This window comes from Selaginella moellendorffii, unplaced genomic scaffold, assembly GCF_000143415.4.
Source record: "Selaginella moellendorffii unplaced genomic scaffold, v1.0 SELMOscaffold_37, whole genome shotgun sequence".
NCBI lineage: Eukaryota > Viridiplantae > Streptophyta > Lycopodiopsida > Selaginellales > Selaginellaceae > Selaginella > Selaginella moellendorffii.
Window position 1 is genome coordinate 1,309,613 of NW_003314298.1, and position 16,370 is coordinate 1,325,982.

At 46.7% G+C, this 16,370-nt stretch overlaps 2 protein-coding genes, 1 long non-coding RNA gene and 2 pseudogenes across 3 annotated transcripts; 4 read left to right on the plus strand and 1 right to left on the minus strand.

Annotated features, from left to right (window-relative positions):
• Window positions 1-153: 153 nt before the first annotated feature.
• On the plus strand, window positions 154-3,822 carry LOC9653556 (FT-interacting protein 1). The gene is made up of 2 exons (XM_024683374.1): window positions 154-2,389; window positions 2,747-3,822. Exons 1-2 carry the CDS (start codon window positions 170-172, stop codon window positions 3,734-3,736), a joined length of 3,210 nt encoding a protein of 1,069 aa, XP_024539142.1. The 5' UTR covers window positions 154-169; the 3' UTR covers window positions 3,737-3,822.
• Window positions 3,823-6,143: 2,321 nt separating this feature from the next.
• Window positions 6,144-8,784, minus strand: LOC9653558 (annotated as a pseudogene).
• A 180-nt stretch (window positions 8,785-8,964) lies between these two features.
• LOC112349296 lies at window positions 8,965-9,669 on the plus strand. The gene is made up of 2 exons (XR_002993355.1): window positions 8,965-9,060; window positions 9,505-9,669. It is a non-coding gene; the product is annotated as an uncharacterized LOC112349296 (long non-coding RNA).
• A 549-nt stretch (window positions 9,670-10,218) lies between these two features.
• On the plus strand, window positions 10,219-10,764 carry LOC112349260 (mitochondrial import inner membrane translocase subunit TIM50-like). The gene has a single exon (XM_024683336.1). It carries the CDS (start codon window positions 10,219-10,221, stop codon window positions 10,762-10,764), a length of 546 nt encoding a protein of 181 aa, XP_024539104.1.
• A 149-nt stretch (window positions 10,765-10,913) lies between these two features.
• LOC9653737 lies at window positions 10,914-12,593 on the plus strand (annotated as a pseudogene).
• Window positions 12,594-16,370: the final 3,777 nt, after the last annotated feature.

Here is a 16,370-nt window from a genome sequence, read left to right on the forward strand (position 1 = left end):
ATCCCGGTGGAGTAGTTGCAACAGCCGAGCACCAATTCCACACATTCCCATCGATTCGCCAGGAATTCCTCCCAGATCCAAATGCCCATCACCGGCATTCGCCGCGAGATCCACTGAGAGATAAAGAGGAGGAAAGACGAAGAAGGCTACGCATCCAATCGATCAATCCATGGACGCCGCCAAGAAGCTCTTCGTGGAGGTATGCAATGCCACAGATCTAATGCCAAAGGACGGGGAGGGATCCGCAAGCCCCTACTGCGTGCTGGAATTCGATGGCCAGCGCCGGCGAACAGAGCCCAAGAGCAAGGATCTCAAGCCCACCTGGAACACGGTGCTGGAATTCGCGATCCAAGGCCCGATCGACGACAAGGAGATCGAGATCACGGTGCTGAGTGACAAGAAGACCGGCGGCAAGCAGCGACCCCAGTTCCTGGGCCGCGTGAGGATCCCAGCCAAGAGCGCCGCCAAGAAAGGCGAGGAATCCATCGTCTACTATCCCTTGGCGAAGAGGAGCTTCTTCTCTCACGTCAAAGGCGAGATTGGAATCAAGATGTGGTGGAGCGACGAGGAACCAGCTCCTCCTCCTCCCGCCGATGGCGATGGCGAGAAGAAAGTGGAAGAGGGCGATGCCAAGAGCGAAGAGGGCGAGAAGAAACCGGAAGAAACACCCGCCACCGCGAGCAGCGATCCCGAGAAGGAGGAGAAGGATGGAGGAGATGGCGATGGAGGGAATGTGGAGAAGGAAGTGGAAGAGAAGAAGGAAGAAGAAAAGAAAGAAGAGGAGGAGAAGAAAGAGGATGGCGGCAGTGGCGGCGGCGGCGATGGCGAGAAGAAAGAAGACGACCCACCAAAGAAAGAAGTGGAAGAAGAAGCTAGCAGCGCCGCTACCACCACCGTGGAAGCAAAGAAAGAAGAAGAAGAGAAGCATGGCAATGGCGGCGGCGGTGGTGGCAGTGGCGATGGAGAAAACACGAAGATCGCCTCCAGGGCGGCGGAGTTTGTCCGGCCACCGCCGCGGCCATCGCCACCCACGATCGTCCCCGCCGGCGAGTTCATCCTCAAGGAGACCAAGCCCATGATCGCCACCAAGGCGATCGGCGACAAGGTGGTCACCTTCGATCTGGTGGAGAGGATGCAGTACCTCTTTGTCCGCGTCGTCAAGGCGCGCGCGCTGGCATCCAAGGATGCTGCCATCGATCCCTTCGCCAAGATCTCGCTGGGATCGCACACCGCGCGCACCAGATCCGTGCCCAGCACGCTCTACCCCGAGTGGAACGAGGTGTTCGCGTTTGGCAAGGAGAGGATGGGCGGCCCAGCGCTGGAGATCGCGGTGTCCGACGACCGCGATCCGGATTCCAGCTTCCTGGGCAGCGTCGTCTTCGAGTTTGCCGAGATCCCAGTGCGCGTCCCGCCGGACAGCCCGCTAGCGCCGCAGTGGTACCGCCTGGAGCGAAAGAGCCACCATAGCCAGAGCTCGCCAAGAACAGTCCGAGGTGATATAATGCTGGCGGTGTGGCTGGGCACCCAGGCGGACGAGGCGTTCACCGAGGCGTGGCAATCGGACTCTGGCGGATACGCGCACACTCGATCCAAAGTCTACCTCTCGCCCAAGCTGTGGTACCTCCGCGTGAACGTGATCGAGGCCCAGGAAGTCCACCTGGAGCGCTTCCAGCCCGAGGTGACAGTCCGAGCTCACCTCGGCTTCCAGGTCCAGCGGACTCGGGTAGCCGGCAACCGTACAACCAGCCCGTTCTGGAACGAGGACCTCCTCTTCGTCGCCGCGGAGCCATTCGAGGACGATCTGGTGCTGCGAGTGGAGGAGCGCAAGAGCGGCGGCGAGAAGGAGGAGCACGCGCTGCTGGGGCTCGTCCGGATCGCGCTCTCCGGCGTGGAGCGCCGGATCGACCACCGCCAAGTGAGCTCCCGCTGGTACAACCTCGAGAAGCATGGTGGTGGCGGCGATGGTAGCGGTGGTGGCGAAGACGAGCAGAAGAAGCATAGCTTCCATGGGCGACTGCATCTCCGGGTGTGCTTGGATGGCGGCTACCACGTCCTGGACGAGCCGGTGAATCACCTGAGCTGCGCGAATCCAACCGCGAGGCAGCTGTGGAAGGCCGGGGTGGGGATGCTGGAGCTGGGGATCATCCGCGGCAAGGACGTGCTGCCCATGAAGAACAAGGAGGGGCGGGGGAGTACGGACGCGTACGTGGTGGCCAAGTACGGCTCGAAGTGGGTACGAACGCGTACGGTCATGGATAGCCTCAACCCCCGGTGGAACGAGCAGTACCGGTGGGACGTGCACGACCCCTGTACGGTGCTTACCATCGGCGTGTTTGACAACGCCCAGCTCGTGGATCATGGCCACCACGATCACCACCATCACCAAAACGTAAGAACTCTCTCTGGCCTTCTACATGATCGTTTAGTCTTCACTGCCCGTTTCTATGATCTCTCTTTGCTTCCCTTGCTCTTTCTCTTTACCAAAATCTCTCTTTGCTGATCTCTTTAGCTCCACAATCTCTCGTTGCTTCCTTTGATCTCTTTGATCGAGATCTTTAGCTATATCTCCACAATCTCTCATCGTTTCATATATCTCCACATTCTCTCTTTGATCTCTTCAGCTTAATCTCTCAGCGCTTTCTTTGATCTCTTTAGCTATATAGATCAAAACTTTGCGAGCTTTTCTAACGATTTTCTTGTTGCTGTGATTGTGGGCGATCCATCCAATTCAATCCAATCCAACCAGGCCAACCGCGACGCCCGGATCGGCAAGGTGAGGATCCGGCTATCCACCCTGGAGAGCGACCGCGTCTACACGAACCGCTACCCGCTACTCTCGCTCCAGCAGTCGGGCGTAAAGAAGCTGGGCGAGGTGGAGCTCGCCGTACGCTTCACCTCCGCTTCCGTACTCTCCATGCTCCAGCTCTACTTCCAGCCGCTGCTGCCGCGAATGCACTACCTCCACCCATTGGGCGTCACCCAGGCGGAGATCCTGCGAATATCCGCCATGCGCATCGTGGCCATCCGCCTGGCGCGATCCGAGCCGCCCCTCCGCCAGGAGGTCGTACAGTACATGCTCGATACGGACGTCAACGTTTGGTCGCTTCGTCGCAGCAAGGTCAACTACTTCCGCCTCATGAGCGTGCTGAATGGGCCAATGGCGGTCGTACGCTGGATGGAGAACATTTGCCACTGGCGCAACCCGGTCACGACCGTACTCGTCCATATCTTGTTCCTCATCCTGGTGTGGTACCCGGAGCTCATCCTCCCCACGCTCTTCCTCTACATGTTCTTGATCGGGCTGTGGCAGTACCGATCCCGGCCGCGATCGCCGCCATCCATGGAGGCGCGGCTGTCCCAGGCGGAGGTCGTGGAGCCGGACGAGCTGGACGAGGAGTTTGATCCCATCCCGAGCGCCAAGGACCCGAATGTGATCCGGGCGAGGTATGATCGCGTGAGGATCGTGGCGGCCAGGATCCAGAATGTGTTGGGCGATCTGGCGACGCAGGGGGAGAGGGTCGGGGCGCTCCTGAGCTGGAGGGATCCCAGGGCGACGGCGATCTTTGTCACGTTTTCGCTGGTTGTGGCGGTGGTGCTGTACGTGGTGCCCATCCGGGTGATCGTGGTCGTGGCGGGCCTGTACGCGATGAGGCACCCGAGGTTCAGGGATCCGCTGCCGGCGGCGCCGATCAACTTCTTTCGGCGGCTGCCATCGCTGGCGGATCGCATCCTCTAAAGAAGATCTGGAGCGGAAGAAATCTCCCACTTCTCCTTGTATGGTTCTTACGCACCAGAAATAGAACTCATCCTCTGGTGAGACCAGCAGCGAGTGATCGAAAACAAGGCCAAGCTCGCAGGGAAAGACCGATCTCAATGGAACTCTTCATGGTGCCACCCCGCCACCTCAATCATAATGTGCTTTTTAGGGTTCTTGGGATGGAGTGCATGTGGGTCAAGAGAGGCGATGATTTACGCCTGGTGCCGCTAGAAGGTGGGTTTTTCCTGGTAGCAGATGTAGCCAGGCACTATGGGTTAGCTCCAGAGAGTCTCGCTGTGGGTAGCTTAGCTCTCATCCAGGATTCTTATGGGAAATCACGTATGACGTTCGAGCAGATAATTGGTTTCGCTCGATCGTGTGGTCTGGGCGATGGATCACAAGAGAATCCTCTCCAGATCGATGGGAGAAAGCAACCGCTGTCTCGGAGAGAGGAAGAAGAGGAAGCAGCTGCAGCGTTTGCGGAGACCCCGCTTGGCAAGGCGTTCGACGAGGCCGAAGAACACATGTTTGAGGTAACGCGGGTGTGGAATTTGAAGAGAGCGAGAACAGAAGTTTTCTTGGATGAATTGAGGGAAGGGATATACGGCTACAGGGCGAAAATGAGAAAGTCGAGCACACTGGAGAAGGAGATGAAGAAGTTTGTGTGCTCTGTGCACATCATCTCCAGTAAACGTCTTCGTGATCGGACGCTCGATCCCAACACTGCCACGGGCTTTGCGACGCTGATCGACCCGGAAGGATTGTGTATCACAGTTGCCAAGTGTGTGAAAGAGCTGCGAGATGAGATGAAGATCATGGTCAAGTTCCTGGAGGAGGATGCTTGCTACGAGTATAAGATCAGTGAGCGTACCACTTACGGCACTGGCCCGATGATCGTGTACTTGGAGCCGGTGGTGGGCGTAAACTTTGGCCAGTGCATGTATGTTGATGGACATGTAGATGAGTTCATGGACACGCTCTACACTTTTGGTCCCTCGTTGGAGATGGTACGTGGTGTTTGCCTCGACCCAGATGTGGCACTGTTTGGCTCGCTTGCACTACAGCCAGGTGCTCCAGTTTTTACCGAGGATGGAAGCTTACAAGGAATTGTGATGAATCCCAAGCTTGGCAAGTTGGGACGGAAGGGCAACAACAAGATTACCACAACAAGAGCAGCAGCTGAGGAATCCAAAAGAGCCAAGTTAGAGGAGAAATTGGGCTATGCAGTTGGTAAATTAATCACACTTCCTTTCCTCTTTCTAGATGTTTTATATTTGGTTCTGTGGTTTTTCAGGACAGAAGCCTCGCTATCTCAAAGCTACAACGAAGAGTTTGGTCGAGCTCCTTGATCCTCATTCATCGGATTATTCCGGTAAGATGACTGACTCTCTCTCTCTCTCTCTCTCTCTCTCTCTCTCTCTCTCTCTCTCTCTCTCATTTTCTTTGTATGTCGTATGTGCTCAGAGATAAAAGATGTGATTTCTCTCAATCAAATGGTCGAGTATGTGACACTGGAAGGCCAAACATCTCGAGACGTTTGGGAGGACAAGCATCCGTTAGAAGGTATGTGCACATTAGTCTATGTTTTTGGATGCAATATGGTCTTTTTCAGATTACGTGAGCGAGTTACCTCGGATGGAGGCAGCGCCTTCCCACAAGACGCTAGCAAGGTATGGAAAATCTACATCTACTTGATCAAATACAGTTATAAAGACGTGAAGTAGCCGTAGGCGCCGCCCATGGTTATCAGCATTACCTTTACCATGGCCTGCTGTCTCCGGCGCGGCAATCACCTTTCGCTCGCCCAAGCTGTGGTACCTCCTCGTGAATGTGATCGAGGCCGTGACAGTCCGAGCTCGGCTCACCTCGGACTGTTCTTGGCTATAGTGGCTCTTTCGCTCCAGGCGGTTCCATTGCGGCTCTAGCGGGCTATCCAGTGGGACGCGCACTGGGATCTCGGCGAACTCCAAGACGACGCTGCCCAGGAAGCTGGAATCCGGATCGCAGCGCCGGGCCGCCCATCCACTCCTTGCCAAACGCGAACATCGTTCCACTCCAGATTGGTGGTCATCTCCTCGCCCGCGGGACGATCGTACGGCGGTGGCCGGACAAACTCCGCCGCCCTGGAGGCGATTTTCCTCCATCGCCACCGCCGCCTTTGCCATGCTTCTCTTCCTTCCATGGTGGTGGTGGCGCCGCCCCCGCTAGCTTCTTCTTCCACTTCTTTCTTTGGTGGGTCGTCCATCGCCGCCACCGCCGCCACCGCCGCCATCCTCTTTCTTCTCCGTCCGCTTCTTTCCTTCTTCTCCACATCCCTCCATCGCCATCTCGCGGCAGCGGCTGTTTCTTCCGGTTTCTTCTCGCCCTCGGCATCACTTTCTTCGCGCTATCGCCATCGCTGGGAGGAGGAGCTGGTTCCTCGTAGCTCGCCTTTGACATGAGAGAAGAAGCTCCTCTTCGCCAAGAAATAGTGGACGATGTATTCCTCAGCTTTCTTGGCGGCGGGATCCTCACTCGCCCCAGAAACTCGGGGCGCTGCTTGCCGCCGGTCTTCTTGTATCGTCGATCGGGCCTGTGCGAATTCGTTCCAGGTGGGCTTGAGATCTTGCTTATGGGCTCTGTTCGCCGGCGCTGGCCATGCAGTAGGGGCTCGCGGATCCTCCCCGTCCTTGGGCGTGGCATTGCATACCTCCACGAAGAGCTTCTTGGCACACATTCCCATTCCCAGCACACATACACAAGGAGATACGCATTGAATTCCTTGGTACCACACCATCTTTCTGCAAATCAGAGGATCTCTAACTAATGTCCATAAAAACACTGTTGTAATGTAAAAAGTAGTTCATTGTCCTCGCGCACCTGACTCACGACCACGTGGACATGCCACGTCCGCTATCGAGACTGAACCTTTGCTCGACCGAGTCGTGTTTCTTGACGCCGGGAACCAGCCATTTGCCTCAGGTATATCAATGGAATTGTCACCGACCTGAGAGAAGCAAGAAAAGTAGTCAAAGCCACAAATACCTTTGACATGAAAACTGTGTTGACATCGGGACTGTGTTTAAAAGCGTACAATATCTTTGTTCTTTCATGGTGGCTGCAACAAACAAAGTTTCAACGCCAAATGCCTAAGAAGCCTCTTTTACCTGGTTGGACCGTAAATAAAAGGCTTTTTCAATTTTGTGGCATACTCTCTCAGGGCGAAAAGATTATCAGAGAAGACAATAATCTTGTCTCCTCGCTGTTGTTCGTGAAAACGGATGAGAAACTCACAAGCCCGAAATTTATTGGGGTTCATTACGTATAATGCCTGCACAGGAACGTCAAGCGGTGGTAAATAAAACGGAAATGAATAAGTACCTGTTGCTTTCTGTTCTCCTTCTTCAGGTATTCTGCGTAAAATTCTTTAGTCATTGGGCACCAGACCTCAGCACATTGAACATTAGCAATGTAGCCGCATTTCACAAGATCCAGCCAGTTCGCCTGGTACAACTTTGGACCAACTAGAAAATTCAGATCGCTAATACGTTCGTCTTCTCTGACAAGCGTGGCTGCAAGAAATTCACAAGGTGTAAGTCCCAACCGTATATTTAATAGCTGCTTACCAGTGAGTCCAAGTTTGCAGTGAGACTTGGTGATACTAATAACTTTATGAAACATATGAGCAGGCACAACATGCACTTACAAGGAAAAAAAGACGGTCAGTAGTACAATTTTGAAGAGAGTTGTATTACATCATCCATAAGAAGTAAGCCCCACTCGTGGCCTTTTATCAATTCAATGACTTTTTCGGATTCTTCTGATCGTTTGAAAGCAACCATGTTGTAGGTGGTCACAACGAGACTAACGTTTGCTTTGAACTTGTCGTTACTGTCTGACGTGAAACGAGAAATCTGATCGTCATGGATAGTAGACTAGAGTTTAAACTGAAAGGTCCACTGGTCGACCGACACTGCATTGGTGGCTAAGCAAAGGCAGCTTTTGCGAATGCTGCAGGCGGCTGAGACTCCCACTAAGGATTTGCTCCACAAGGTAATACAATAATTCCAGACCTCACACTACAGGTCAGTACTAAAAAAATTGCAAACATGGTTGCTATACACCATTTTCAAACACTTTGCTCAAGCTATAAGGTTGAGGTTTCAATTCAATGCTTAGGATTGACCTAAAATCAGGTAACAAATCTCATGCGTTTCTAAAGTCATATTCCTCAAGCATCAGATAGTTTAAAGCACTTGGCAGGCACCTCTGCTTCACATGTTCTACCTGAAAAGTTCCTGTGTGAGCCAGACCGACTTAGAATAGCTACTTCAATTTCAAAAGAAATCACATCCTTCGCTTCTCCAGCAGCAACTTCATCCCTGGCAAGGAAGTCTTGGACAACGACTTGTTGACCGTAAAACCGTGCCCCGCACTTGCCTAGAATTTGCCATGAGGAAAATAGACAGGATTTGAAAGAAAAAATTTCACATGCCTCCGAAAAAATTCTGGCTCGAGAAATGACATTGTCCTTTAAAACCCTCCCCAAAATCTATGACAGAAAGTAAATTTCACAACAGGAAAAAGCTCGAGTCCAAAGAAGTGGAAATGTAAATAATAAAAATGACAAGGGCAACATTAGTGAGAGCGGTAGCAACTAGGGGAATATCAATCAATTTGAGTGTAACTAGAGAAGAGGAAGAAGACTCTTTGGGTTATATCAAAGTGTTTTACTTTCCCATAGAGTGTGTCAAATAAAAATTAGTTACTTGTAAATTTTAGGTGATTCCCCCTCCCACACACAAATGTCTTAATCCTTTAACTCTAAATTGCCTTTACTTAAAGCTTTACTTTGAATTAGTTAAAGTCAAATAAATTATCATAATAATAACTCATATAATTTTGTAATTATTTAAACATAAAAATCTCATAAAATTAAGATTCATTGCATTGGAAAACAATAATAGCCCTTCAAATTATATTAAATTTAGATCATCTAAATTGTAACACAAAACCACTAAAAATAGTATACACAAAAATAATATCATTATCCTCCCAAAAATCATTAAAAAGTAAATCTCTAAACTAATTATGCGAACACAAATTATTCTCGTTTTTAACTGCCGTCTAGGTATATTCTAATCCGGCCGAATAGAATATTCGCAGTCCGTGGAGTATATAAATGCAAGACCGGCGGCGCTAGGGCTTTTCTTTGGGGGCCTCTGGCGGTTGAGCTCGGGAGCTTGCCTGTGTGCCCGCTTCTTCCTTCTAACGATTTCTCTCGCTTGTGGCGTAGATGGAGCTGGATCTGGATGGCGCCCATGGTGAGTGATCGCATCTCTCCTTTGCTTGCTTGATTGTTTTGCTGTGGAGCTTGGTTTTTCTTGCTTGGGTGCTTTCTTTCTCCTCTTTGCCGCAAGAAGGCGAAGAGCTCGACTAGATTTCCCACGCCTCCAGCAGCCCACCGGACAAAGTCCGGCCCGACCTGGGGACATCCTGGCTCGGGCGTTTTCCTTTGGAGGCGGCGCCTCCAAATGGGACTCGTGGGTAATTTGCAAGAGGGGGCTGCCGCGCTGGTGGAGGTACTCGGCGAGTGCCTCTACTAGGCTAGGATTGCTGGATCGGGGGCTTCCTAAGCCTGGTTGTCACCGAGGCGTTTCCCCGGTCTACAAACCTCCGCATGTAAATCGATTGTAGCGGTGTCAAACCTCTTCGTCTTGTAGAACTCCAAGGTTGTGTTTGATACTGGTCCATAAATTCTTTGATAGTGGTGGTCGGGAGCGGCTCTCGAGATCTTCTCCTGCACAGAGGCTTTGTGAGAACTTTCACACGCACTGGCGATTTGATAAAATGGAAGTGAGAACGAGGGGACTTTATTACTAAAATCCTTTAAACATGTCATAAACGGTTTGAAAAACACTTGATGCTAATCCTGATTAGGGCTGCGGGAAGAAATGGACAGAGTGCTGGATCTAGACGACATGCTGATTTGCAGAAAGAACTCGACTATCGTCAAGAGGCCCGGTCTAGAAGAGTTCCTCAGCAAGATGGCGCAGGTATACAAGCTCATAATCTTCAGCACGTCAGACTCAAAGCATGTTAACGAGTGTGTGGCTGTTTGGGGCATTTGCGCATCTGATCAGCAAGGTATACAGCATTAAGGATTGCACTAGATGCCGACAGGGATTTGTCAAGGATGTGTCACAGTTTGCTACGCTAGTCTGGGTGGATGATGTTCGCCTCAATTTCAGGCCGTGCCTGCACAATGGCATTAGTGATAGGGAGCTTGAGAAATTGACACCTCTTTTTCTCAAGCTGTCCAAGGTGGAGGATGTGACGCAGTTCCTGTGGAATGGCCAGCCAAAGGTGTCGGAAGCACAAGAGCAGTCTGCTAAGAATCTTGGTAAGGCCAAGGCCAAGAACAAAGGGAAATGAGACACTTTACTTTCAAATTTGTTCACAACTTGTGTGCCCTAAAAAAGATGGCGGAAGAAGGCAAACCCGTTTTGGTGCTAGACCTAAACGAGACGCTGGTATGGAAGAAGGACGCGAGCACAATTGTGAACAGACCTGGGCTGGAGGCGTTCTTGAGCAGGATGGCAATGGCCTACTCCGTTGTCATCTTCAGTGTCTCGGATTCCAGGCACCTGGATCAATCGGTGGCAGGGTTTGGGGCGAGTGCAAAGCTTATAACCGACGTTTATGGCATTGAGGATTGCACCAGGACGAGGACCGGTTTCATCAAGGATGTGCGCAAGGTAAAGGTCAGGCATGAGTTGAAGCGGCTAGTGTGGGTGGACAATGAAAGGTTCCACTTCAGGCTGTGCTCACACAATGGCATCGAGATCAAACCATTCAGAGGAGAAGCAGATGATGAAGAGCTTGAGAGATTGACACCACTTTTGCTCAAGCTTTCTCAAGTGGACGATGTCACGCAGTTCCTGTGGAATGGCCAGCCAAAGGAAGAAGCACAAGAGCAATTTACTGGGAAGAATCCTGGCAAGCCCAACGCCAAAAAGAAAAGATAGGACAAAGCTTTGCACTTTGATATAGTTTAAGCAAGTTTAACAATGGCTGCCATCGCCAAGCGATTGCGATGACTGCCGCAGCTGAGTATCGATCGCTTTGTTTTCTTTTCTTCTTTCATGAAAGGTTGAATTTTTTTTTCTCTCTTTGCATGCACAGGGAGAGCGTCGCGAAGAAAGACAGCAGCAAGACTTCGCAGATCATGCACTGGCTCTCTCCCGAGAAGATCGAGATGTTTAAGTCGCTCGAGAGCTGGGCGGAGGAATCCATCCTTCCATTCCTCCGGCCGGTGGAGAAATGCTGGCAGCCCCAGGACTATCTCCCGGAGCCATCCTCGGAGAGCTTCTATGACGAGGTTCGTGAGCTGAGGGAGCGAGACGAGAGCTTGCGCTTCTGCCTCGTCGGGGACATGACCACCGAGGAAGCGCTGCCAACTTACTTGACGATGCTCAACACTCTCGATGGCACCCGCGACGAGACCGGTGCGAGCCCGAGTCCATGGGCGGTGTGGGGGCGTGCCTGGACTGCCGAGGAGAATCGCCATGGTGATTTGCTCAACAAGTATCTCTACCGCACTGGACGAGTCGACATGAAGCAAACCGAGAAGACGATCCAGTACTTGATCTTCTGGAATGGTAAAGAGCCAGAGTTTCTTCTTTCTCGGGAACTCAAAAGTTCGGGTTTTCCATCCTTGCAGGGCCGAGAACAATCCATACCTCGGGTTCATCTACACGTCCTTCCAGGAGCAAGCGACCGCCATCTCTCACGGCAACACTGCTTGCCACGCCAAGGAGCACGGAGACCACAACCTCGCGACTGTTTGCGGCCTCATCGCAGCCGACGAGAAGCGGCACGAGAATGCTTACACCAGGATCGTGGAGAAGCTGTTTGAGATCGATCCGGAGGGCACAATGCTGGGGCTGGAGGACATGATGAGGAAGAAGATCTCCATGCCGGCTCATCTCATGGGGAGAAATGCATAATACAGCACCCTCCTCTCTTACGTGGTTGCCTCTTTGCCATGCTCACTCCTCACTTCCTCCCCTCTCTTCACTCCTCACTTCCTCCGTGGCGCGTTTAGTCACGCCCACCTTAAATGTTTAACGACTAACTCTAAATTAGTAACGTTAAACTTTAATTAGTAGATGTTGTTAACGGATATGTTAATGACTATAATTTTATAATTAGATAGCTAATGAACGGCTGTAATTTATAAGTATATAACCTATGATTGGTTTAGGTTTTTCCTCCTTATGATTTTCTTCCACAAGAGAGAAAATATGAAAAATGCCATCGACTAATGAGATGTCAATCTGATAATCAAGGTTGTAAAGATGGTTTAAAGTTACATTTGCTCAAATGCTTATGAGCTCATTATACATCATTATCAAATGTACTCATTATATAGTCAACCACTCCCAGAATTTTGTTGATCACATGACTGATCCATGTAAGCAATGAGGTGGCATACAAATCCAAATAAGCAAATGGAGCCCACCCTAAATAAAGGGGGGTTGCTGTATTGTGCATTCTACCCATCTCATGTACAATGGTTATGACAAGAACCTGTTTGAGCACTTCTCTTTGGTGGCACAGAGGACAGGGGTGTACACTGCCAAGGATTACGCAGGAATTCTAGAGCACTTGGTCAAGAGATGGAACGTCAAGTCCATCACTGGATTGTCTACTCGCGCACAAAAAGGCCTAGGATTTCGTGTGTGGTCTCCCTCCTTGGATCTTGAGACTGGAGGAGCGAGCTCAGAGCAGGGTGAAGAAGGGCCCCAAGACTAGAACGTTTAGCTGGATTTTCAATACGGAAGTCGTTCTCTAGGTGTAAAAGGTATAAGGTGTACATTACGAGTTAATGTTCCAATAATTTGCTTTGTTTTATTTTGTTTAGACACAAATAAAATAAAAGAAGTTTATAAAAAGCATGTGCATTGTTTTATACATTCTTGTCTTTTGATTGTTTCAGTGGATATACATAGAATATATTTGTATCAAATTGGTGAGTATCAAAATCCCAATATTAGTATATGGCATAACTAGACCTCAAGTGATGATCACTTGCTCCTATATATAAATTAAGACTTTTGGATTAACATTTCTGTATTCCAATTTTGTATTTCATGCACTCACCACAGTTAATATTCATTTAAATTTTCTGAATAAAATACATTCTAACTAATTCTACCATCTAATGGTTTGTGATATTTATATAATTTATAAAATTTGTGAGTAAGTTAGTCACTTTTCTTATTATGGTTTCTCCAGCATTAGTCTTTCAGAATAGTGGAGGGGTGATGTCCCAATGTAATCTCTTGTACTGAAATCATTGTTCATATGAACAAAGCGAGAAATAATCTATAATTGATAGGAAAGAAGAGGTTAAGAAAATGGAAGAATACCACAGATAAATGAGTTAAGTATACTTTGAAACTCTTTTACTTATTATTGAGATTCAATAACATTTGGTGGTAACACCATAACTTAGCCAGGTCAATGATCAAGGAAACACATTGGTAAGTATGATGAGTGTGATGAAAATTGTGTCATATTTTTTCTTTTGGCCATAATTTTTGAGTTTAGATCCATGATAATATAGATCACTGATAATCAAAATGGCTCAAGAATCCAAACCAAAGTTATAAAAGTTATAGTTTGTCCTTGTTTTTTTAGCAAGATTTAATTTGATTGAGATGGCAAAGAAAAAGAGTTTATTGATCACAAATTAATGTCAACAATAATGCCTTATAAGTGGTTTGTGAAGGATTTCACAACAAACATGTATTGTTTCTACTTGTTAGCAACTGTTTATAATTGTAATATATTTTAACTCTCTCTCTCTCTCCTTAATCCAAGGGGAAAAGTGATAGTATATTTAAATTTCATCTCATGATACATTTTAAAGTACTAATCAACAACTTTTATTAAGCCTAAGAGAACTAACACTTTCCTTAGAGGTATTGATATCTTCATTGACTTGGAAATGAAAATGTTAGTTCCTTTTAGTTTAATAAGATTTCTTAGTCAATGAACCCTTTAGCTCAATAAGGGTTATTATGGATGCTTTACAAGGCAAAAAATGTATTTATGAATACTTAATGCTTGTGTCATTTGCCTGAATACCATATAATGCATTTGATTTCTCTCCCTTTAACCCAATTGTAAAAGGGGCAATTATTTTATAAGAATTTTTTTAATGAATATTTTATTTCTATTTTCCCTCTAAGGTTTTAACAATCCATAGTGATAGTATATGTAAATATCATGCCATAATTATATACAACTTTGTGAGTTTGTGAAAATATTTTGATATTTTAAATATTCTTTATGAAGATCTAAGATTTTGTTAAGCTATTAACATAAGATAATGTATGCAACATTGTTTGAGAAAAAACTTTGGATAGAACTCTTGGATGAAGATTATTCAAGTAAATACTTCTATAAAAGTCATTGCATGAGAAATGTTAACATGCTAGTTAGTTCTAGAAATGTAATGCATGTGATCATGGTATTATCACCGTAGATCCTTGGAACCTTGAAGGATAATTGAGGATAAAATAACCATTAAAGGCTCTTTCATAAAACAATTGCCTTTTTTCTAATTGGCTTAAGGGAAGAGATAAGATGCATTACAAAAAAACATATAAGAAAAATGCTTCAAAAGTATATATAATTGTAATTGTAACACATATGATCATTTAAATGAGATTTGGACTGCAGATCTTGGAAATATAAAAGTTTTTTTATTAAGCAATTACCCCTTTTCTAGAGTTTAAGAGGAAAGAGATATATGGTATTTAAATTGATTAATGGTTATTTAAAATATAATTAGCTGGGATCCATTGGGAGAAGTATAAATATTTTGGGCACATTCAATTTTCAAGTATTGTAGTATCAACTATTAATTTAAATAATCAGTTGAAAGTTGTAGTTGTACTCTAGAAAGCAAGATATATTAATTAATCAAGACTGGCTTCTTTTATTTTGCAAATCTTGTCTAAGACATAGTTGAAATGAAAGCAAATGCCTATGTAGAAAGTTCTATGAGATTCTAAAATCACCATACGAGAGATGGAGCATAAAAAATCTATAATCAAAATTACAACATCTATTTGAAAGCTTGATATTGAGGGATGTTTTAGGTGTTCTAGAATAAACCACCATTGGTTTTAGATCAAAGGACTAGGATAAAAAATAGAAGTATTCAAAATTGGCTTTGTCTTCTAGATTTCTTGTCTAAGTTTTGAACAAAAATACAAAAGTGATGATAATATAGTCAAGATGCAATCACTATTGATTGAACTAAGAAGGAAAGAAGAAATCCATTACTTAGGGTGTCGATGAGAGAAAAATCTAAAACTGAACAGAAAATATTGAAGATTAGGGAAGAACTTGAAGCCACAAAGGGAACAAGCTTTTCTTTAGAGAAAAAATAGCTAGCTATAAAAAAATAGATGGATGTCAAGTATGCAAAAGTTGAAGTTGAGATGGTAGATACAATTATTATAATGTGAGGCTGAGCAAGGAACAAGATACCTAATTATTGTCATGAATGTGACTGTAGATATCGAAAGTTACATGTCGATGAATCCTTTCAAATATTCTTTCCTTACTGCCATGACAACAAAGGGTTGATATTGTTGGACCTTTTATCAATCCCTTTTGTGCTAGTGGACTTAATTGGGCATTTTGAGTGTACTTAAACTAGACAAGCATAAGGATGGAATTCTTACATGTTATTAACTAAACATACTTAGCTCAGTAAGGAGTTCCTGTCTTGTTATATCTTGCATTGACTAGTGACAAAAACCTTTGCATATTGAGATTAATCCCTCAATATTATTAGATGATAGATTACTGTATCTACTAAACACCTTCGTTATCATGCCCCATATATTGGTCCCATGGGTCTTAATGGCTATTTATGGAAAGTGTTTAGATTTATTAGTTAGGTATATCTATAAAATGTAAAAATTGTTTTATTAGTGCCATTCCATATTTAGTAAGTTTTCGTGATTATCTTAGAGACTAACTTTTGGGACTAGGGTGAAAGCCCAAAGCATGCATTCCTCAAAAGGGGATTGTGGGGGTTTCCAAATATATAGTAGAGATAGTGGGTAGGTTGGGCATGGTCAACTAGCTTGAGACATAGTCTAGCTCTCGGTTGTGTGCCTATCTTTGTTCAGCATCTGACTTGAGTCTAAACCCAAGTTCCATACCATACTAGTTGGTGGATTACTCATATTCTTGTATTAAGCCATTAATATGCTAAAATAGCATCAAACTCCATTTGGTTTTGCTTTGTATGTTAGTACTAATATTGGGATATTGGATGCATTCTTATGTCACTTTGTGCTCTTGTCTTTTCGCTCCTTGGGTTGAATGCTCGGGATGTGAGACACAAATCCCTAAGCCCCAAAGTGGAGCTGAAAGGGTGCCATGTGGTAGTGGCCGAAGCGAAAGCCAAATGAGCGTAACACGTTTGGACTAAAAGGCTCCGACTTGAAAGGTTGAGAGCAGGAGTGGACTCCCGGAGTGCTCAAGGAATGAGCATGAAGTGAGCAATAAAAGAGTCTCTAGAAAAGGGACACAAGAGGACCCG

Coding starts and splice junctions, on each gene's coding strand:
- LOC9653556 (XM_024683374.1), top strand. CDS start 170: ATGGACGCCGCCAAGAAGCTCTTCGTGGAGGTATGCAATGCCACAGAT. Junction 2,390..2,746: donor ATCACCACCATCACCAAAAC/GTAAGAACTCTC, acceptor CAATCCAACCAG/GCCAACCGCGACGCCCGGAT.
- LOC112349260 (XM_024683336.1), top strand. CDS start 10,219: ATGGCGGAAGAAGGCAAACCCGTTTTGGTGCTAGACCTAAACGAGACG.